This window comes from Euleptes europaea, chromosome 18, assembly GCF_029931775.1.
Source record: "Euleptes europaea isolate rEulEur1 chromosome 18, rEulEur1.hap1, whole genome shotgun sequence".
Classification (NCBI taxonomy): domain Eukaryota; kingdom Metazoa; phylum Chordata; class Lepidosauria; order Squamata; family Sphaerodactylidae; genus Euleptes; species Euleptes europaea.
Genome location: NC_079329.1, coordinates 16,687,483 through 16,709,601, shown reverse-complemented (window position 1 = coordinate 16,709,601; position 22,119 = coordinate 16,687,483). Strand labels below are relative to the sequence as shown.

At 43.2% G+C, this 22,119-nt stretch overlaps 3 protein-coding genes and 1 pseudogene across 3 annotated transcripts; all 4 read right to left on the bottom strand.

Annotated features, from left to right (window-relative positions):
* Positions 1–2,285: 2,285 nt before the first annotated feature.
* Positions 2,286–3,254, bottom strand: LOC130490552 (olfactory receptor 10AG1-like). Its single transcript, XM_056864373.1, has one exon. It carries the CDS (start codon positions 3,252–3,254, stop codon positions 2,286–2,288), a length of 969 nt encoding a protein of 322 aa, XP_056720351.1.
* A 5,039-nt stretch (positions 3,255–8,293) lies between these two features.
* LOC130490551 (olfactory receptor 10AG1-like) lies at positions 8,294–9,262 on the bottom strand. Its single transcript, XM_056864372.1, has one exon. It carries the CDS (start codon positions 9,260–9,262, stop codon positions 8,294–8,296), a length of 969 nt encoding a protein of 322 aa, XP_056720350.1.
* Positions 9,263–15,843: 6,581 nt separating this feature from the next.
* LOC130490549 (olfactory receptor 10AG1-like) lies at positions 15,844–16,812 on the bottom strand. The gene has a single exon (XM_056864371.1). The coding sequence runs from the start codon at positions 16,810–16,812 to the stop codon at positions 15,844–15,846; it is 969 nt and encodes a 322-aa protein (XP_056720349.1).
* A 3,313-nt stretch (positions 16,813–20,125) lies between these two features.
* Positions 20,126–21,088, bottom strand: LOC130490548 (olfactory receptor 10AG1-like; annotated as a pseudogene).
* Positions 21,089–22,119: the final 1,031 nt, after the last annotated feature.

Sequence of the window (22,119 nt, the reverse complement as noted above, 5' to 3'; positions counted from 1 at the left end):
TTAGGATTGCTCCCCAAGACTGTGATTGTAAGCACAGGGTGAAATCCTATGAATACTTTCCTGGGAGTAAGTGCTATAGAATGAAATGGGACCTAGTACCAAGTAGACCCGATTAAAATTTATCCCATAAAAGCAGAGCCGATAGCATTGTCAGCGCTTGTGTTCCTCTTCCCTAAGGCAGTTTTATATTTTAAATGGTTCATTCCCATTCTGGTAGTGCTAGAATGTTTGCAAGTTCAACTGTCCTTGGAAGCCTTAAACTATGGGACAAATCATGCTGTCAATAGAGTACATTCTGTAAATTCGAAGTTTGTTCTCCTGTAGCAGAATGTGGGTTTTCTCATAGCTGAATACAATCTAGAGTCTACATTAGGGGAACCTTCTTATAAAATTGAGGTATAAAAATAAATAAAATTGACTTGTTATTGGACTATTCTTTCAAGATCTACTGAAGCATGTAATACTGAGGACTGTATTAAAATCTTGCACGGAGGAAATGCTAGTAGATGGATTTGTATTAGCCTGACAAGATAAAATGCATAGTTGTCATGGATCCCAGTCTTATGCATGCTTATTCAGGAGTAAGCCATTGACTTCAATGGTACTTACTCCCAAGTACTACCGGTAATTTCTTTCACTATTGCAATGTGGCCAGTACAAGAGAACTTCCCTGTAGATTATACACCAGGTTTGATAGCATCCATTCATAAAACAAAAGAAATCAAATCAAATCAGTTGCAATGATAGACATTCCTTCAAAGACGGACTGATTTGTTTTTTAACAGCCAGGATCAGTTTAAATCTCAAAATTTTCATTTGCTCCTCTACTGACATCCCTATCCTACCCTTCGTTCAAGAAGCTCAGAGTAGCATAACATGGTTTTTCCACAGTTAATGATCTTTACAACAACTCTGTGAGAAAACCTAGGCCAATGGCTCGTTCAAGGCCAACCTCCAAACGTCAGGGCAAAGTAAGATTTGTGCTCAGGTCTTCCTAAAATAAATGTGCCACATTACAGCCTCTAGACTAGCCTGGCTCAACATGGGGAATGTTCAGAGAAAACTGGAAGAGCAATGAACAGTCAAAACCAGTATAAGACTGAATGCCATGAGACAGGTGCATTTTTTGGGGGTGGGGTGGGGGTGGGTTCAAGCAAATTCCAGTTCATTGCTATGGAAAATAAAGGATGCTACCTTCTTTAGAATGGAATTGTTGTGATGCACGGCCCCAGCTGAGGTCCTGTATTTTTCTTGCCAGTGTGTATCAGGGAGCACTCAGCCTTTATTATGTGAAACGGTGGTGCTGCCCTTGTCTGTGTTGTAAAGGCTGTTCATGGAGAACAGCTGCTTGCTAACTCAGCCACCAAAGGGCATTGTTAGGCACCTCAGTGATTTCTTCAACATTAGCTTTCACAGTGGCAGGTAGGTCCCAGTGGGAAAAATGGGCTTGCTTGGATGAATAATAAAGAAATACTTTTAAACCAAGGAGATTCAAATGGGAGGGAGGAACGGGCAAGGGGCCATGACCAGCCCTAGGGTGTTGCTGGTCTTCCAGTATCACAGAATCACATCATGTTTGAGCTTATGGAACATCTTCCATTGAGCGATTTACAGGCTGCCGAACTTAATTCCTCTTGGAAGGTGTCAGACTGGGATTGTTTCATGTTTTTACATAGTTAGTGAAGTTTTCTGCCGTAGTTTATTTATGGGGTTGCCAACCTCCAGGCCCCGGCTGGAGATCTCCTGGTATTCCAACTGATCTCCAGGTGATAACGATCAGTTCCCCTGGAGAAAATGGCCGCTCTGGCAATAGGACTCTATGGTATTGAAGTCCCTCCCCTCTCCAAATGCCACCCTCCTCAGGCTCCACCCCCAAATCTCCAGGTACTTCCCAAACTTGGGCTGGCAACCCTATGTATGTACAGCATGTATGTATGTATGTATGTATGTATGTTGTTAGTTTATTGATTAATGCTACTTTCTCACTTATACTTAAGGTGGATTACAACAGAGTGAGTTGATATAATTAATAGATAGGACATTCAATAAACAATACAGTAGGATTTGGGTTGGGGAACCAACCAGAAGTCTAACAACAACACTGTAGCAAAGCATAAGTTAAATTGACACATTAAATAAGGCAAAAAATTACATAGTTTAATCCTAGTTACAGAAAATTAAACACCGTTGTACAGACCACAGTCCCTAATAATTTATACAAGTTAACTTTGTGAATCATTTAGTACAATGCAACTCTATTGCCTACGTAGAAAAGCCCTCTTGACTCAGCCCATCATCCCTGTGCCCACTTCCAAAGGTCTTTTTCTTCCTAATAGTCTTCTAAAGGCAGTCTTTACCTCCCGGTTTCTCAAGGTATAAATAAGAGGGTTGCAAAGGGGAATGATGATGGTGTATAGCAGGGAGAGCAACTTGTCGACCTTCACAGACTCTGGGTTCTTGGGACGCATGTACACAATCATTGCAGAGCCGTAAAAGAGAATGACCACAGTCAGGTGGGATGAGCATGTGGAAAAGGTCTTCTGGCGTCCTGTGGCTGATGGCATGCGCAGTATGGCCTTGGCGATTTGTACATAGGAAGCCAAAATGAGGATAAAAGGGATTATAAGAAAGATGGTACTGTCAGTGTACAAAGTCACCTCACTGGAATAAATGTCAGCACATGCCAGGCTTAGTAGTGGTGGGCTTTCACAGAAGAAATGGTCAATCTCGTTGGATCCACAGAAAGGTAAGGAGAAGACAATTCCAATTTGGACCAACTGCATGGGGAGGCTGATGGCGAATGAGCCTGCCACCATCCCTACACACGTTCTATGGCTCATGATTGTCATATAGTGGAGAGGCCGGCAAATGGCAAGGTAGCGATCATAGGCCATGGCACCCAGCAGGAAGCACTCAGCCCCACCCAGGAAGAGCAGGAAAAACATCTGTGAGGCACAGGCAGGCAGAGAAATGGAATGATCCCCAGACACCTGATTGGCCATCATCTTAGGTAGAGTGACGGAAATGTAACACATCTCTAGTCCTGACAGGCTACGCAGGAAGAAGTACATGGGAGAGTGTAAGGCAGGGTCCAATGTTGTCACCACCATAATCAGACCATTCCCCAGTAGTATGGCTGTGTATGTGGCCAGGAAGACTGTGAAGAGGAGGGCGGGATATACTTGGTATCCCACCAAGATGAACTCTTGCACAGTACTGTGGTTCTGCTTGTAGTCGGCTTGCCTGAGATCCATCTGGGAAGGAAGAGAGGTAGAAACATGAATATTGCCTCTTTGGAGACTGAAGGTAAAACTATATTTTGTGTTCATGTGCTGGTATTCATTTAGTTATTTACAACCTATTAATGCCACCTTTCCACCCAAAGAGGGTCCCCAACGTGGTGAACATAAGAATATTAAATCATTTGAAAATCAAAACAGTTTTTAGAATTATATATAACAATATATAATAACAGTTATTGGGGGTATGGCTAATGAAACAAAAATGTCTTCCCCCACTGGTTGAAGACAATGACATAGAGAAAAAGACGTGTCTCTTTGGGGAGTGAGTTCCAAACAGAGGTGTACTTTTGGCCAAGCTGAAATGAACCTCCCCAATACCTTATTGGTATGGGGGGGGGGTTTTCTCCTGAAAAAATGTTGATGATTCAAATGGATCCCAAAAGTGGATCCTGAATAATCCTCATCCCCCCCTGCATTTTTTTGGGCCGCTTTGGCACTGCCACCAATAAAAAAACTAGGGGGGGAATATCTCCTCCCCCCTTCCTTCTCCTTCTTACTTACCTGCTGACCAGCCAGGCTGGCACAGAACTCTACTGCCTTTGTGTGGGTCTTGGAGGTTGCAGGTGGTTTAGAGCTTAGACTTTAGCTCTGTGCCGCCTGCCACTTCTGAGGCCCACATAGAATTTGGAGGTGGTGTGGAACATTTTGCTTTCGGGTTTAATAGGAGTTAATTTTTTTTAAAGCTGAAAAAACCCATATCGGTATGGGGATTCGCCTTTTTTTTGTTTTTGTTTTCCCAAAATGTTTTGGGTCTATTAAACCCGAATCTGAAAAATACAGAAAAAAATGGTGCACGCCCCTAGTTCCAGAGTTTTGGTGCCATAACCAACAAGGTCCTTTCTTGGGTTGCTGGCCGTCTAGTCTCTCAGGGCAGGGGCACCTGAAACAGGACCTCTGAAGATAACCAGAGTTGATAGGAAGGTTCATATGGGAGCAGGTGGTCTTTAAGGTGTTGTGGCCTCAAGCCGTATAGGCCTCTGAAAGTCAATAGCAGCACTGAATTGAATTGAGCCTGGAAGCAAATGGGGAGCTGGTGTAGACCAAACAAGAGTGGACTGATATGATTCTTACGACCCACTGCAGTCAACGTTGGTTACAACATTCTATACCATATCCTTCTTCATTAGGGATCATGATTATTCATGGAGGAACAGCAAGAGGGAGAAGATGTAAATGGCCCCCACCAGCCTTGACAAGAAAAATCAAATTTACACTGTACACAGATTGTATATGTATTCACTGTAACTTGTCAGTGACCTACAGTTCCACACCCCAGCTCCACACTCAAGTATGAGGATTCCCACAAAAGGATCGTATAGTTCACCTACCCCAATATTAAAGTTAGAGTGCTGGGCAGCCTGGTGGGAAAGCTGTACATTACTCCTTCAGGTGTTGTAATTGACCCTAACCTAGAATACTGAGAAATTTGAGATTATATCACATGGAAATATGTTCTGGTACATAGTGATTCCTGGGAAAGAGCTGAGAATGTGTGAACAGCTTATTCTAAAGGCTCGGAAACTAGAAAGGAGCCAGTGGGATTTCACTCCCACCTAATAGCATCCAGTCTCTAGCCCTCTCTCAATCTCCCATTGACAATTTAAGAAAGTGGCTTTCCTGCACATCTGGTTCTTCTAATCCACATAGAAGATGTGCTGATTTTTATGCTGGTAGATTCTAGGTGACATTCCTAATACTATTTTTCCTGAGACTGAGCCAAACTGAATAACATGGGACGTATTTCTGTGCCCACCTGCTTAGGATTGCCCCCCAAGACTGCGATCATAAGTACACTTCCTGGTAAGTCCCAATGAACTCAATGGGATTTACTTCTGTGTATACATGGTTTAATACTGCACTGCATATGGATTAGTAGGAATGGCTCAAGAAGTGCAGGAATTGGGACACAGAGTGAAATCCTATGAATACTTTCCTGGGAGTAAGTGCTACAAATGAAATGGGACCTAGTACCAAGTAGACCCGATTAGAATTTCTCCCGCAAAAGCAGAGCCGATAGCATTGTCAGCGCTCCTGTTCCTCTTCCCTAAGAAAGTTTTATATTTTAAATGGTTCATTATCACACTATATTTCCCCTTTTTTAACATACAAATCCAATGCCTTTGTGACTGACATAATGCCTTTTTTACTAAGCGATAGGGACCCCAAGGCTACATTGTCAGTGGCAAGATTTGTTTCAGTCCTTATATCTTTCCAACACTAGATATATGCTGCTCAAGATCAATTGATTAAAGAGCTTCTAAGGGATAAAAGGAAAAAAGGAAATGGTTCATTCCCATTCCAGTATTGCTAGAATGTTTGCAAGTTAAACTGTCTCTGGAAGCCTTAAACTGTGGGACAAATCATACTGTCAATAGAATACATCCTGTAAATTCAAAGTTTGTTCTCCTGTAACAGAATGTGGGTTTTCTCATAGCTGAATGAAATCCAGAGTCTACATTAGGGGACCTTCTTATAAAATCAAGGTATTAAAATCAAAAGGACTTGCTATTGGTCTATTCTTTCAAGATACCCTGAAGCATGTAATACTGAGATCTGTGTTAAAATCTGGCACAGATTTAAAAAAAGGAACTGGGAGCAGATGGATTTGTATTAGCATAAAATGCATAGTTATCATGGATCCCAGTCTTATGCATGCTTAGTCAGGAGTAGTCCATTGACTTCAATGGGACTTACTCCCAAGTACTCATTTCTTTCCCTATTGCAATATGGCTGGTACAAGAGATCCCTGTAGATTATACACCAGATTTGATAACATTCATTCATAGGACAAAAGAAATGAAATCAAGTCATTTGCAACGATAGAAATTCCTTCAAAGATGGACTGATTTGTTCTTTAACAGCCAGGATCAATTTAAATCTCAAAATCTTCATTTGCTCCTCTACTGACAACCCTATCCCACCCTTCGTCCAAGAAGCTCAGAGTAGCATAACCTGGTTTTCCCACAGTTAATGATCTTTACAACAGCCCTGTGAGAAAACTTAGGCCAATGGCTTGTTCATGGCCAACCTCCAAACAGCAGGGCTAAGTAAGATTGGTGCTCAGGTCTTCCTGAAATAAATGTGCCACATTACAGCCACTGGACTAGCCTTGCTCAACACGGGGAATGTTCAGAGAAAACTGGAAGAGCAAAGAGCAGCCAACAGCGGATATAAGACTGAATGCCATGAGACAGATGCGTGTGGGGATGGTGGTTGTCCAAGCTAATCCCAAATTCATTGTTATGGAAAATAAAGGACCTTACCTTCTTTAGAATGGAATTGTTCTGACTCAGGGCACAGCTGAGGTCCTGTATTTTTCTTGCCGGCGTGTATCAGCCTTTATCATGTGAAATGGTGGTGTTGCCCTTGTCTGTGTTGTAAAGTCTGTTCATGGAGAACAGCTGCTTGCTAACTCAGCCACCAAAGAGCATTGTTAGGCACCTCAGTGATTTCTTCAACATTAGCTCTCACAGTGGCAGGTAGGTCCCAGTGGGGAAAATGGGCTTGCTTGGATGAATAACAGAGAAAGAAATACTTTTAAACTAAGGAGAATCAAATAGGAGGGAGGAATGGGCAAGGGGCCATGACCAGCCCTAGGGTGTTGCTGGTCTTTCAGTATCACAGAAACACACCATGTTTGAGCTTATGGAACATCTTCCTCTGAGTGATTTACAGGCTGCCGAACTTAATTCCTTTTGGAACCATGTCAGACTGGGATTGTTTTATGTTTTTACATAGTTAGTGAAGTTTTCTGCTGTTGTTTATTTATAGGGTTGCCATCCTCCAGGGCCTGGCTGGAGATCTCCTGCTATTACAACTGATCTCCATGTGATAACAGTTCCCCTGGAGAAAATGGCCGCTCTGGCAATTGGACTCCATGTCTTTGAAGCCCCTCCCCTCTCCAAATCCCACCCTCCATAGGCTCCTCCCCCAAATCTCCAGGTACTTCCCAAACGTGGGCTGGCAACCCTATGTATGTATGTATGTATGTATGTATGTATGTATGTATGTATGTATGTTATTGGTTCATTGATTAATGCTATTTTCTCACTTGTCTGTGTTGTAAAGGCTGTTCATAGAGAACAGCTGCTTGCTAACTCAGCCACCAAAGGGCATTGTTAGGCACCTCAGTGATTTCTTCAACATTAGCTTTCGCAGTGGCAGATAGGTCCCAGTGGGAAAAATGGGCTTGTTTGGATGAATAACAGAGAAAGAAATACTTTTAAACCAAGGAGATTCAAATAGGAGGGAGGAATGGGCAAGGGGCCATGACCAGCCCTAGGGTGTTGCTGGTCTTCCAGTATCACAGAATCACATCATGTTTGAGCTTATGGAACATCTTCCATTGAGTGATTTACAGGCTGCCGAACTTAATTCCTCTTGGAGCCATGTCAGACTGGGATTGTTTCTGCCGTTGTTTATTTATGGGGTTGCCAACCTCCTGGAGATCTCCTGGTATTACAACTGATCTCCAGGTGACAGAGATCAGTTCCCCTGGAGAAAATGGCCACTCTGGCAATAGGACTCTATGGTATTGAAGTCCCTCCCCTCTCCAAATGCCACCCTCCTCAGGCTCCACCCCCAAATCTCCAGGTACTTCCCAAACTTGGGCTGGCAACCCTATGTGTGTACAGTATGTATGTATGTATGTATGTATGTATGTTGTTGGTTTATTGTTAATGCTATTTTCTCACTTATACTTAAGCTGGATTACACAGAGTGAGTTGATATAATTAATAGATAGGACATTCAATAAACAATACAATAGGATTTGGGTTGGGGAACCAACCAGAAGTCTAAAAACAAAACTGTAGCAAAGCATAAGTTAAATTGACACATTTAATGAGGCAAAAAATACATCGTTTAATCCTAGTTACAGAAAATTAAACACAGTAGTATAGACCACAGTCCCTAATAATTTATGCAAGTTAACTTTGTGAATCATTTAGTACAATTCAACTCTATTGCCTACGTAGAAAAGCCCTCTTGACTCAGCCCATCATCCCTGTGCCCACTTCCAAAGGTCTTTTTCTTCCTAAAAGTCTTTTGAAGGCAGTCTTTGCCTCCCGGTTTCTCAAGGTGTAAATAAGAGGGTTGCAAAGGGGAATGACGATGATATATAGCAGGGAGAGCAACTTGTCGACCTTCACAGACTCTGGGGTCTTGGGGCGAAGGTACACAATCATTGCAGAGCCGTAAAGGAGAATGACCACAGTCAGGTGGGATGAGCATGTGGAAAAGGTCTTCTGGCGTCCTGTGGCTGATGGCATGCTCAGTATGGCCTTGGCGATTTGTACATAGGAAGCCAAAATGAGGATAAAAGGGATTATAAGAAAGATGATACTCTCAGTGTACAAAGTCACCTCACTGGAATAAATGTCAGCACATGCCAGGCTGAGTAGTGGTGGACTGTCACAGAAGAAATGGTCAATCTCGTTGGATCCACAGAAGGGTAAGGAGAAGACAATTTTGATTTGGACCAACTGCATGGGGAGGCTGATGGCGAATGAGCCTGCCACCATCCCTACACACGTTCTGTGGCTCATGATTGTCATATAGTGGAGAGGCAGGCAAATAGCAAGGTAGCGGTCATAGGCCATGGCCACCAGCAGGAAGCATTCCGCCCCACCCAGGAAGAGCAGGAAAAACATCTGTGAGGCACAGGCAAGCAGGGATATTGAATGATCCCCAGACACCAGATTGACCATCATCTTAGGAAGGGTGACGGAAATGTAACACATATCTAGTCCTGACAGGCTACGCAAGAAGAAGTACATGGGAGAGTGTAAGGCAGGGTCTAATGTTGTCACCAGCACAATCAGGCCATTCCCCAGTAGTATGGCTGTGTATGTGGCCAGGAAGACTGTGAAGAGGAGGGCAGGATACGCTTGGTATCCCACCAAGATGAACTCTTGCACAGTACTGTGGTTCTGCTTGTAGTCAGCTTGCCCAAGATCCATCTGGAAAGGAAGAGAGGTAGAAACATGAGTATTGCCTCTTTGGAGATGGAACAAGACTGGAGTGATATGGTCTTATGACCCACACTGGCTGCAGCATTCTACACCATAACTTTCTTCATTAGGGATCATGATTTTTCATTGAAAAACAGCAAGAAGGAAAGGATGTAAATGGCCCCACAAGCATACACTGTACACAGATGGTGCATGTATTCACTAACTTGAAGAAAGTGGCTTTCCTGCACATCTGGCACTTCTAATCCACATAGAAGATGTGCTGATTTTTATGCTGGTGACATTCCTAACACTACTTTTCCAGAGACTAAGCCCAACTGAATAACATGGGATGTATTTCAGTGCCCTCCTGCTTACTATTGCTTCCCAAGACTGCAATCTTAAACACACTTCCTTGTAAGAGCCAGCTTGGTGTAGCGGTTAAGAGCGGTGGTTTGGAAAGGTGGAGTCTGCTCTGGAGAACCGGGTTTTATTCCCCACTCCTCCGCTTGAGCGGTGGTGGCTAATCTGGTGAAATGGATTTGTTTTACCACTCCTACACCCAAAGCCAGCTGGGTGACCTTTGGCAAGTCACACTCTCTCAGCCTCACCCACCTCACAGGGTGTCTGTTGTGGGGAGGGGAAGGGATTGTAAGCCAGTTTGCTTCTCCCTTAAGCGGTAGAGAAAGTCGGCATATAAAAACCAACTCTTCTTCTAAGTCCCAGTGTACTCAATGGGGTTTACTTCTGTGTATACATGGTTTAGGACTGCACTGCATATTGATTAGCAGGAATGGCTCAAGAAGTGCAGGAATTGGGGCACATGTTGAACTCCTATGAATACTTTCCTGCGAGTAAGTGCTATAGAATGAAATGGGATTTAGTTCCAAGTAGTCCCGATTAGAATTGCTCCCACAGAAGCAGAGCCGACAGCATTGTCAGTGCTCCTGTTCCCCTTCCCTAAGGCAGTTTTATATTTTCAATTGTTCTTTCCCATTCCGGCATTGCTAGAACGTGTGCAAGTTAAACTGTCTCCGGAAGCCTTAAACTATGGGACAGATCATACTGTCAATGGAGTACATTCTGTAAATTCAAAGCCTGTTCTCCTGTAGTGGAATGTGGGTTTTCTCATAGCTGGATTAAATCAAGAATGCTACAATATATAGAGAGGTAAAATGTATTTGGTTTACAACAATAAATTGCCATCAAAGCCAGAAAAAAAAAGAATGCTACAATAGGGAACCTTCTTATAAAATCTGGGTATTAAAATAAATAAAATGGACTTGCTATTGGACTGTTCTTTCAAGATTTAGTGAAGCCTGTAATACTGAGGTCTGTATTAAAATCTGGGAGTAGATAGATTTATATTAGCTGACAAGATAAAATGCATAGTTGTCATGGATCCCAGTCTTATGCATGCTTATTCAGGAGTAAGCCATTGACTTCAATGGTACTTACTCCCAAGTACTCATTTGTTTCCCCATTGCAATAAGGCTGGTACAAGAGAACTCCCCCGTAGTTTATACACCAGATTTGATAACATCAGTTCATGGGAATAGGAATCAATTCATTTGCAATGATAGACATTTCTTCGAAGACTGACTGATTTGTTTTTTAACAGCACAAGATCAGTTTAAAACTAAATCTTCATTTTCTTCTCGTTGGATCCACAGAAAGGTAAGGAGAAGACAATTTCAATTTGGACCAACTGCACGGGGAGGCTGATGGTGAATGGGCCTGCCACCATCCCTACACACGTTCTATGGCTCATGATTGTCATATAGTGGAGAGGCTGGCAAATGGCAAGGTAGCGGTCATAGGCCATGACACCCAGCAGGAAGCACTCAGCCCCACCCAGGAAGAGCAAGAAAAACATCTGTGAGGCACAGGCAGGAAGAGAAATGGAATGATCCCCAGACACCAGATTGGCCATCATCATAGGAAGAGTGACGGAAATGTAACACATCTCTAGTCCTGACAGGCTACGCAGGAAGAAGTACATGGGAGAGTATAAGGCAGGGTCCAATGTTGTCACCACCACAATCAGACCATTCCCCAGTAGTATGGCTGTGTATGTGGCCAGGAAGACTGTGAAGAGGAGGGCGGGATATACTTGGTATCCCACCAAGATGAACTCTTGCACAGTACTGTGGTTCCGCTTGTAGTCGGCTTGCGTGAGATCCATCTGGGAAGGAAGAGAGGTAGAAACATGAATATTGCCTCTTTGGAGACTGAAGGTAAAACTATATTTTGTGTTCATGTGCTGGTATTCATTTAGTTATTTACAACCTATTAATGCCACCTTTCCACCCAAAGAGGGTCCCCAACGTGGTGAACATAAGAATATTAAATCATTTGAAAATCAAAACAGTTTTTAGAATTATATACAACAATATATAATAACAGTTATTGGGGCTAATGAAACAAAAATGTCTCCCACCACTGGTGGAAGACAATGACAGAGGAAAAAAGACGTGTCTCTTTGGGGAGTGAGTTCCAAACAGAGGTGTACTTTTGGCCAAGCTGAAATGAACCTCCCCAATACCTTATTGGTATTGGGGGGGAGGGTTCCTCCTGAAAAAATGTTGATGATTCAAATGGATCCCAAAAGCGGATCCTGAATAATCCTCATCCCACCCACCCCCGCATTTTTTTTGGGCTGCTTCGGCACTGCCACCATTAAAAAAAGAAGAAGGGGGAGAATATCTCCTCCCCCCTTCCTTCTCACTTACCTGCTGACCAGCCAGGCCGGCACAGAACTCTACTGCCTTTGTGTGGGTCTTGGAGGTTGCAGGTGGTTTAGAGCTTAGACTTTAGCTCTGTGCCACCTGCCACTTCTGAGGCCCACATAGAATTTGGAGGTGGTGTGGAATATTTTGCTTTCGGGTTCAATAGACGTTAATTTTTTTTAAAGCTGAAAAAACCCATATCGGTATGGGGATTCACCTTTCCCCCCCGAAAATGTTTCAGGTCTATTAAACCCGAATCCGAAAAATACCCAAAAAACTGGTGCACGCCCCTAGTTCCAGATTTTTGGTGCCACAACCAACAAGGTCCTTTCTTGGGTTGATGGCCGTCTAGTCTCTCAGGGCAGGGGCACCTGAAACAGGACCTCTGAAGATAACCAGAGTAGGTAGGAAGGTTCATCTGGGAGCAGGTGGTCTTTAAGGTGTTGTGGCCTCAAGCCGTATAGGCCTCTGAAAGTCAATAGCAGCACTGAATTGAATTAAGCCTGGAAGCAAATGGGGAGCTGGTGTAGACCAAACAAGAGTGGACTGATATGATTCTTACGACCCACTGCAGTCAACGTTGGTTACAACATTCTATACCATATCCTTCTTCATTAGGGATCATGATTATTCATAGAGGAACAGGAAGAGGGAGAAGATGTAAATGGCCCCCACCAGCCTTGACAAGAAAAATCAAATTTACACTGCACACAGATTGTACATGTATTCACTGTAACTTGTCAGTGACCTACAGTCTCTCCCCAGCTCCACACTCAAGTATGAGGATTCAAACAAAAGGATCCTACAATTCACCTACCCCAATATTAAAGTTAGAGTGCTGGGCAGCCTGGTGGGGAAGCTGTACATTACTCCTTCAGGTGTTGTAATTGACCCTAACCTAGAATACTAAGAAACTTTAGATTATATCACATGGAAATATGTTCTGGTACATAGTGATTCTTGGGAAAGAGCTGAGAATGTGTGAACAGCTTATTCTAAAGGCTCGGAAACTAGAAAGGAGCCGGTGGGATTTCCACTCCCACCTAATAGTGTCCAGTCTCTAGCCCTCTCTCAATCTCCCATTGACAATTCAAGAAAGTGGCTTTCCTGCACATCTGGTACTTCTAATCCACATAGAAGATGTGCTGATTTTTATGCTGGTAGATTCTAGGTGACATTCCTAATGCTACTTTTCCTGAGACTGAGCCGAACTGAATAACATGGGGACGTATTTCTGTGCCCACCTGCTTAGGATTGCTCCCCAAGACTGTGATCGTAAGCACACTTCCTGGTAAATCCCAATGAACTCAATGGGATTTACTTCTGTGTATACATGGTTTAATACTGCACTGCATATGGATTAGTAGGAATGGCTCAAGAAGTGCAGGGTGAAATCCTATGAATACTTTCCTGGGAGTAAGTGCTACAGAATGAAATGGGACCTAATACCAAGTAGACCCGATTAGAATTTATCCCGCAAAAGCAGAGCCGATAGCATTGTCAGCGCTCCTGTTCCTCTTCCCTAAGAAAGTTTTATATTTTAAATGGTTCATTATTGCACTATATTTCCCCCCTTTTAACATACAAATCCAATGCCTCTGTGACTGACATAATGCCTTTTTAACTAAGCGATAGGGACCCCAAGGCTACATTGTCAGGGGCAAGATTTGTTTCAGTCCTTATATCCCTCCAACACTAGATATATGCTGCTCAAGATCAATTGATCAAAGAGCTTTTAAGGGATAAAAGGAAAAAAGGAAATGATTCATTCCCATTGCAGTATTGCTAGAATGTTTGCAAGTTAAACTGTCTCTGGAAGCCTTAAACTGTGGGACAAATCATACTGTCAATAGAGTACATTCTGTAAATTCAAAGTCTGTTCTCCTGTAACAGAATGTGGGTTTTCTCATAGCTGAATGAAATCTAGAGTCTACATTAGGGGACCTTCTTATAAAATCAAGGTATTAAAATAAATCAAAAGGACTTGCTGTTGGTCTATTCTTTCAAGATACCCTGACGCATGTAATACTGAGAACTGTGTTAAAATCTGGCACAGATTTAAAAAAAGGAACTGGGAGCAGATGGATTTGTATTAGCCTGACAAGATAAAATGCATAGTTATCATGGATCCCAGTCTTATGCATGCTTAGTCAGGAATAGTCCATTGACTTCAATGGGACCTACTCCCAAGTACTTATTTCTTTCCCTATTGCAATATGGCTGGTACAAGAGATCCCTGTAGATTATACACCAGATTTGATAACATTCATTCATAGGACAAAAGAAATGAAATCAAATCAGTTGCAACAATAGAAATTCCTTCAAAGATGGACTGATTTGTTCTTTAACAGCCAGGATCAATTTAAATCTCAAAATCTTCATTTGCTCCTCTACTGACATCCCTATCCCACCCTTCGTCCAAAAAGCTCAGAGTAGCATAACCTGGTTTCCCCCCAGTTAATCATCTTTACAACAGCCCTGTGAGAAAACTTAGGCCAATGGCTCGTTTAAGGCCAACCTCCAAACATCAGGGCTAAGTAAGATTTGTGCTCAGGTCTTCCTGAAATGAATGTGCCACATTACAGCCACTAGACTAGCCTTGCTCAACACGGGGAATGTTCAGAGAAAACTGGAAGAGCAAAGAGCAGCCAACACCGGGTTTAAGACTGAATGCCATGAGACAGATGCGTGTGGGGATGGTGGTTGTCTAAGCTAATCCCAAATTCATTGTTATGGAAAATAAAGGACCTTACCTTCTTTAGAATGGAATTGTTCTGACTCAGGGCACAGCTGAGGTCCTGTATTTTTCTTGCTAGCGTGTATCAGGGAGCTCTCAGCCTTTATCATGTGAAATGGTGGTGTTGCCTTTGTCTGTGTTGTAAAGTCTGTTCATGGAGAACAGCTGCTTGCTAACTCAGCCACCAAAGGGCATTGTTAGGCACCTCAGTGATTTCTTCATCATTAGCTCTCGCAGTGGCAGGTAGGTCCCAGTGGGGAAAATGGGCTTGCTTGGATGAATAACAGAGAAAGAAATACTTTTAAACTAAGGAGAATCAAATGGGAGGGAGGAATGGGCATGGGGCCATGACCAGCCCTAGGGTGTTGCTGGTCTTTCAGTATCACAGAAACACACCATGTTTGAGCTTATGAAACATCTTCCTCTGAGTGATTTATAGGCTGCCGAACTTAATTCCTTTTGGAACCATGTCAGACTGGGATTGTTTTATGTTTTTACACAGTTAGTGAAGTTTTCTGCTGTTGTTTATTTATAGGGTTGCCAACCTCCAGGGCCTGTCTGGAGATCTCCTGCTATTACAACTGATCTCCAGGTGATAGCGATCAGTTCCCCTGGAGAAAATGGCCGCTCTGGCAATTGGACTCCATGTCTTTGAAGTCCCTCCCCTCTCCAAATCCCACCCTCCACAGGCTCCACCCCCAAATCTCCAGGTACTTCCCAAACGTGGGCTGGCAACCCTATGTATGTATGTATGTATGTATGTATGTATGTATGTATGTATGTTTGTTTGTTTGTTATTGGTTTATTGATTAATGCTATTTTCTCACTTATACTTAAGGTGGATTACACAGAGTGAGTTGATATAATTAATAGTTAGGACATTCAATAAACAATACAATAGGAATTGGGTTGGAGAACCACCCAGAAGTCTAAAAACAAAACTGTAGCAAAGCATAAGTTAAATTGACACATTTAATGGGGCAAAAAATACATCGTTTAATCCTAGTTTCAGAAAATTAAACACAGTAGTATAGACCACAGTACCTAATAATTTATGCAAGTTAACTTTGTGAATCATTTAGTACAATTCAACTCTATTGCCTGTGTAGAAAAGCCCTCTTGACTCAGCCCATCATCCCTGTGCCCACTTCCAAAGGTCTTTTTCTTCCTAATAGTCTTCTAAAGGCAGTCTTTACCTCCCGGTTTCTCAAGGTGTAAATAAGAGGGTTGCAAAGGGGAATGATGATGGTGTATAGCAGGGAGAGCAACTTGTTAACCTTCACAGACTCTGGGGTCTTGGGGCGCAGGTACACAATCATTGCAGAGCCGTAAAAGAGAATGACCACAGTCAGGTGGGATGAGCATGTGGAAAAGGTCTTCTGGCGTCCTGTGGCTGATGGCATGCTCAGTATGGCCTTGGCGATTTGTACATAGGAAGCCAAAATGAGGATAAAAGGGATTATAAGAAAGATGATACTCTCAGTGTACAAAGCCACCTCATTGGAATAAATGTCAGCACATGCCAGGCTGAGTAGTGGTGGACTGTCACAGAAGAAATGGTCAATCTCGTTGGATCCACAGAAAGGTAAGGAGAAAACAATTCCAATTTGGACCAACTGCATGGGGAGGCTGATGGCGAATGAGCCTGCCACCATCCCTACACACGTTCTATGGCTCATGATTGTCATATAGTGTAGAGGCCGGCAAATAGCAAGGTAGCGGTCATAGGCCATGGCCGCCAGCAGGAAGCATTCCGCCCCACCCAGGAAGAGCAGGAAAAACATCTGTGAGGCACAGGAAAGCAGGGATATGGAATGATTCCCAGACACCAGATTGACCAACATCTTAGGTAGGGTGACGGAAATGTAACACATCTCTAGTCCTGACAGGCTACGCAAGAAGTAGTACATGGGAGTGTGTAAGGCAGGGTCTAGTGTTGTCACCAGCACAATCAGGCCGTTCCCCAGTAGTATGGCTGTGTATATGGCCAGGAATACCGTGAAGAGGAGGGCAGGATACGCTTGGTATCCCACCAAGATGAACTCTTGCACAGTACTGTGGTTCTGCTTGTAGTCAGCTTGCCCAAGATCCATCTGGAAAGGAAGAGAGGTAGAAACAAGAGTATTGCCTCTTTGGAGACGGAACAAGACTGGAGTAATATGGTCTTATGACCCACTACTGTCAACATTGGCTGCAGCATTCTACACCATAACTTTCTTTGTTAGGGATCATGATTTTTCATAGAAAAACAGCAAGAAGGAAGGATGTAAATGACCTCCTAAGCATACACTGTACACAGATTGTGCATGTATTCACTAACTTGTCAGTGACCTTCAGTCTCTCCCCAGCTCCACACTCAAGTATGAGGATTCCCACAAAAGGATCCTACAATTCACTCACCCCAACATTCAAGGTAGAGTGCTGGGCAGCCTGGTGGGGAAGCTGTGCATTACCCCATCAGATGTTGTAACTGGTCCTTACCTAGAATACTGAGAAACTTGACATTTTATCAAATGGAAATATGTTTTAGCCCATACTGATTACTGGGAAAGAGCTGAGAATGTGTGAACAGCTTATTCTAAAGGCTCAGAAACTCAAAAGGGGCAGATGGTATTTCCACTCCCACTCAATAGAACCCCGTCTCTAGCCCTCTCTCAATCTCCCATTGCCATTGGAAGAAAGTGGCTTTCCTGCACATCTGGCACTTCTAATCCACATAGAAGATGTGCTGATTTTTATGCTGGTAGACCCTAGGTGACATTCCTAACACTACTTTTCCTGAGACTGAGCCCAAGTGAATAACTTGGGATGTATTTCAGTGCCCACCTGCTTACTATTGCTTCCCAAGACTGCAATCTTAAGCACACTTTCTTGTAAGAGCCAGACTGGCTAGTGGTTAAGAACGGTGGTTTGGAGTGGTGGACTTGGATCTGGAGAACCGGGTTTTATTCCCCACTCCTCCACATTTGCGGTGGTGGCTAATCTGGTGAACTGGATTTGTTTTCCCACTCCTACACCAAAGCCAGCTGGGTGACCTTTGGCAAGTCATACTCTCTCAACCTCACCCACCTCACAGGGTGTCTGTTGTGGGGAGGGGAAGGGATTGTAAGCCAGTTTGCTTCTCCCTTAAGCGGTAGAGAAAGTCGGCATATAAAAACCAACTCTTCTTCTAAGTCCCAGTGCACTCAACGGGGTTTACTTCTGTGTGTACATCGTTTAGGACCGCACTGCATATTGATTAGCAGGAATGGCTGAAGAAGTGCAGGAATTGGGGCACATGTTGAACTCCTATGAATACTTTCCTGGGAGTAAGTACTATAGAATGAAATGGGACTTAGTTCCAAGTAGTCCCGATTAGAATTGTTCCCTCAGAAGCAGAGCCGACAGCATTGTCAGTGCTCCTGTTCCCCTTCCCTAAGGCAGTTTTATATTTTCAATTGTTCTTTCCCATTCCGGCATTGCTAGAACATTTGCAAGTTAAACTGTCTCCGGAAGCCTTAAACTATGGGACAGATCATACTGTCAATGGAGTACATTCTGTAAATTCAAAGCCTGTTCTCCTGTAGTGGAATGTGGGTTTTCTCAGAGCTGGATTAAATCAAGAGGCTACAATAGGGAACCTTCTTATAAAATCCGGGTATTAAAATAAATAAAATGGACTTGCTATTGGACTGTTCTTTCAAGATCAAGTGAAGCCTGTAATACTGAGGTCTGTATTAAAATCTGACACAGAGGAACTGGATCCCAGTCTTATGCATGCTTATTCAGGAGTAAGCCATTGACTTCAATGGTACATACTCCCAAGTACTCATTAGTTTTCCCATTGCAATGAGGCTGGTACAAGAGAACTCCCCCGTAGTTTATACACCAGATTTGATAACATCAATTCATAGGAATAGGAATCAATTCATTTGCAGTGATAGACATTCCTTCGAAGACTGACTGATTTGTTTTTTAACAGCACAGGATCAGTTTAAAACTAAATCTTCATTTTCTTCTCTACTGACATTCCTATCCCACCCTTCATCCATGAAGCTCAAAGTAGCATAACGTGGTTTTTCCCCAGTTAATGACCTTTACAACAACCCTGTGAGAAAACTTATGCCAATGACTTGCCCAAGGCCAACCTCCAAACGTCAGGGCTAAGTAAGATTTGTGCTGAAATAAACGTGCCACATCACAGCTGCTAGACTAGCCTGGCTCAACATGGGGAATTTTCAGAGAAACCTGGAAGAGCAATGAGCAGATAACACCGGTATAAGACTGAATGCCATGAGACAGGTTCATTGGGAGGGGGTCCAAGCGAACCCCAGTTCATTGCTATGGAAAATAAAGGATGTTACCTTCTTTAGAATGGAATCGTTCTGATGCACGGGCGCAGCTGAGGTCCTGTATTTTTCTTGCCAGCATGTATCAGGGAGCACTCCGCCTTTATTTTGTGAAACGGAGTTATTGCTTTTGTCCTATTGTGAGAACTGTTCATAGAGAACAGCTGCTTGCTAACTCAGCCACCAACGGGCATTGTTAGGCACCTCAGTGATTTCCTGAACATTAGCTCTCGCAGTGGCAGGTAGATCCCAGTGGGGAAAATGGGCTTGCTTGGATAAATAATAGAGAAAGAAATAGTTTTAAATTAATGAGTGGGAAGAACGGGCAAGGGGCCATGACCAACCCTCGGGTGTTGCTGGTCTTTCAGTATCACAGAAACACACCATGTTTGCACTTAATCAATACCTTCCTCTGAGTGATTTACAGGCTGCTGAACTTAATTCCTTTTGGAACCTTGTCAGACTGAGATTGTTTTATGTTTTTACATAGTGAAGTTTTCTGCTGTTGTTTATTTATAGGGTTGCCAACTTCCAGGCACTGGCTGGAGCTCTCCTGCTATTACAACTGATTTCCAGGTGACAGAGATCAGTTCCCCTGGAGAAAATGGCTGCTCTGGCAATAGGACTCTATGGCATTGAAATCCCTCCCCTCTCCAAATCCCATCCTCCTCAGGCTCCACCCCCAAATATCCAGGTATTTCCAAACCTGGAGCCGGCAACCCTATTTATTTATGTTATTGGTTTATTGATTAATGTTAATTATGGTCCACCTATCTCACTTAGACTTAAGGTGGATTACACAGAGGGAGTCAATATAATTGATAGATAGGACATTCAATAAACAATCCAACAGGACTTGGGTTGTGGAACCAACCAGAAGTCTAAAAACAAAACTGAAGCAAAGTATAAATCTTAACATGACACATTACATGATGCAAAAAATACATCGTTTAATCCTTGTTACAGCAAACTAAACGCAGTTGTACAGACCACAGTCCCTAATAATTTATGCAAGTTAACTTTGTGAATCATTTAGTACAATGCAACTCCATTGCCTACGTAGAAAAGCCCTCTTGACTCAGCCCATCATCCCTGTGCCCACTTCCAAAGGTCTTTTTCTTCCTAATAGTCTTCTAAAGGCAGTCTTTACCTCCCGGTTTCTCAAGGTGTAAATAAGAGGGTTGCAAAGGGGAATGATGATGGTGTATAGCAGGGAGAGCAACTTGTTAACCTTCACAGACTCTGGGGTCTTGGGACGCAGGTACACAATCATTGCAGAGCCGTAAAAGAGAATGACCACAGTCAGGTGGGATGAGCATGTGGAAAAGGTCTTCTGGCGTCCTGTGGCTGATGGCATGCGCAGTATGGCCTTGGTGATTTGTACTTAAGAAGCTAAAATGAGGATAAAAGGGATTATAAGAAAGATGGTACTGTCAGTGTACAAAGTCACCTCACTGGAATAAATGTCAGCACATGCCAGGCTGAGTAGTGGTGGGCTTTCACAGAAGAAATGGTCAATCTTGTTGGATCCACAGAAAGGTAAGGAGAAGACAATTCCAATTTGGAATAAATGCACAGGGAGGCTGATGGCAAAGGAGCCTGCCACCATCCCTACACACGTTCTATGGCTCATGATTGTCATATAGTGGAGAGGCCGGCAAATGGCAAGATAGCGGTCATAGGCCATGGCCGCCAGCAGGAAGCCCCCCCCCAGGAAGAGCAGGAAAAACATCTGTGAGGCACAGGCAGACAGAGAAATGGAATGATCCCCAGACACCAGATTGGCCATCATCATAGGAAGAGTGACGGAAATGTAACACATCTCTAATCCAGACAGGCTACGCAGGAAGAAGTACATGGGAGAGTGTAAGGCAGGGTCCAGTGTTGTCACCACCACAATCAGACCATTGCCCAGTAGTATGGCTGTGTATGTGGCCAGGAAGACCGTGAAGAGGAGGGCAGGATATGCTTGGTATCCCACCAAGATGAACTCTTGCACAGTACTCTGGTTCCGCTTGTAGTTGGCTTGCCCAAGATCCATCTGGGAAGGAGGAGAGGTAGTTACATGACCATCCAACGCTTGGTGAATTCATTTATTTTTATTTATTTATTTATAACTTGTTTATGCCACCTTTCTACCCAAATAGCATCCCCATGCAGTGAACATAAGAATATTAAAATATTTAACACACACATACAAGCTCTCTCTCTCTCTCTCTCTCACACACACACAGACACAGCCAACACAAAAAACAAGGAGAGCCAATAACAGTTATTTGGGGTGTGCCAAATAAAACAAAATGTGTTCACCCACTGGTGGATGACAATGACAGAGGGAGAAAGACAAATCTCTCTGGGGAGGTAGACCCAAATAGGGGTGTGCATTCAACAAAGCCAAACTGAAAAACCCCTGGAAAATATCTTATCGGTACTTTTTTTGGTCTTTTCTTCTGAAAAAATGTCAGTATTTTAAAGGGCGCCCAAAGTGGATCAGGCTGTTTCAGCCCCACCACCATTTTTAAAAGGCTGGGGGGAATCCCTCTCCCCCTTCCCTCCCTCTTCCCCTCAGTCACAACATGCTAAGTTTGCTTTCATTCCATTATCATGTGTTTCATTAAAATGGGCAAGTGTAGTTTTCTTGCGGGTTTTTTACTTCATATGTTTTGATTTCCGTTAATAGTTCTCATAGTTAGTTGCACAATTTTCCAGAACAAGCTATTTTAAATTTGTATGTTTAATGTTTCTGTAGCTAGCAGTTCATATGTAATTTAAATATAGGTCAGATTCATTAGAATGAGTTGTAACAATTTGGGAGTCAGGTTTAATTACGGGAATTGGAGGTGGCACTGTGACTGGAGTTGCAGGGAGTGGGGCACAGACTGAAACCCTAAGAAAAAGCCCTCTTGAATAAAATGGGACTTCTTTCTAAGTAGACCTTCTTAGGATTGCTTCCTCAAGAGCAGAGGAAGGATTGTCAGCCTTCATATGCCTCTTCCCCTGTAAAACTTTCATCTTTTAGATACATTATTTTTCCATTCTGGCATTACCAGTACCTGTGGAAGTAAAGAAGGA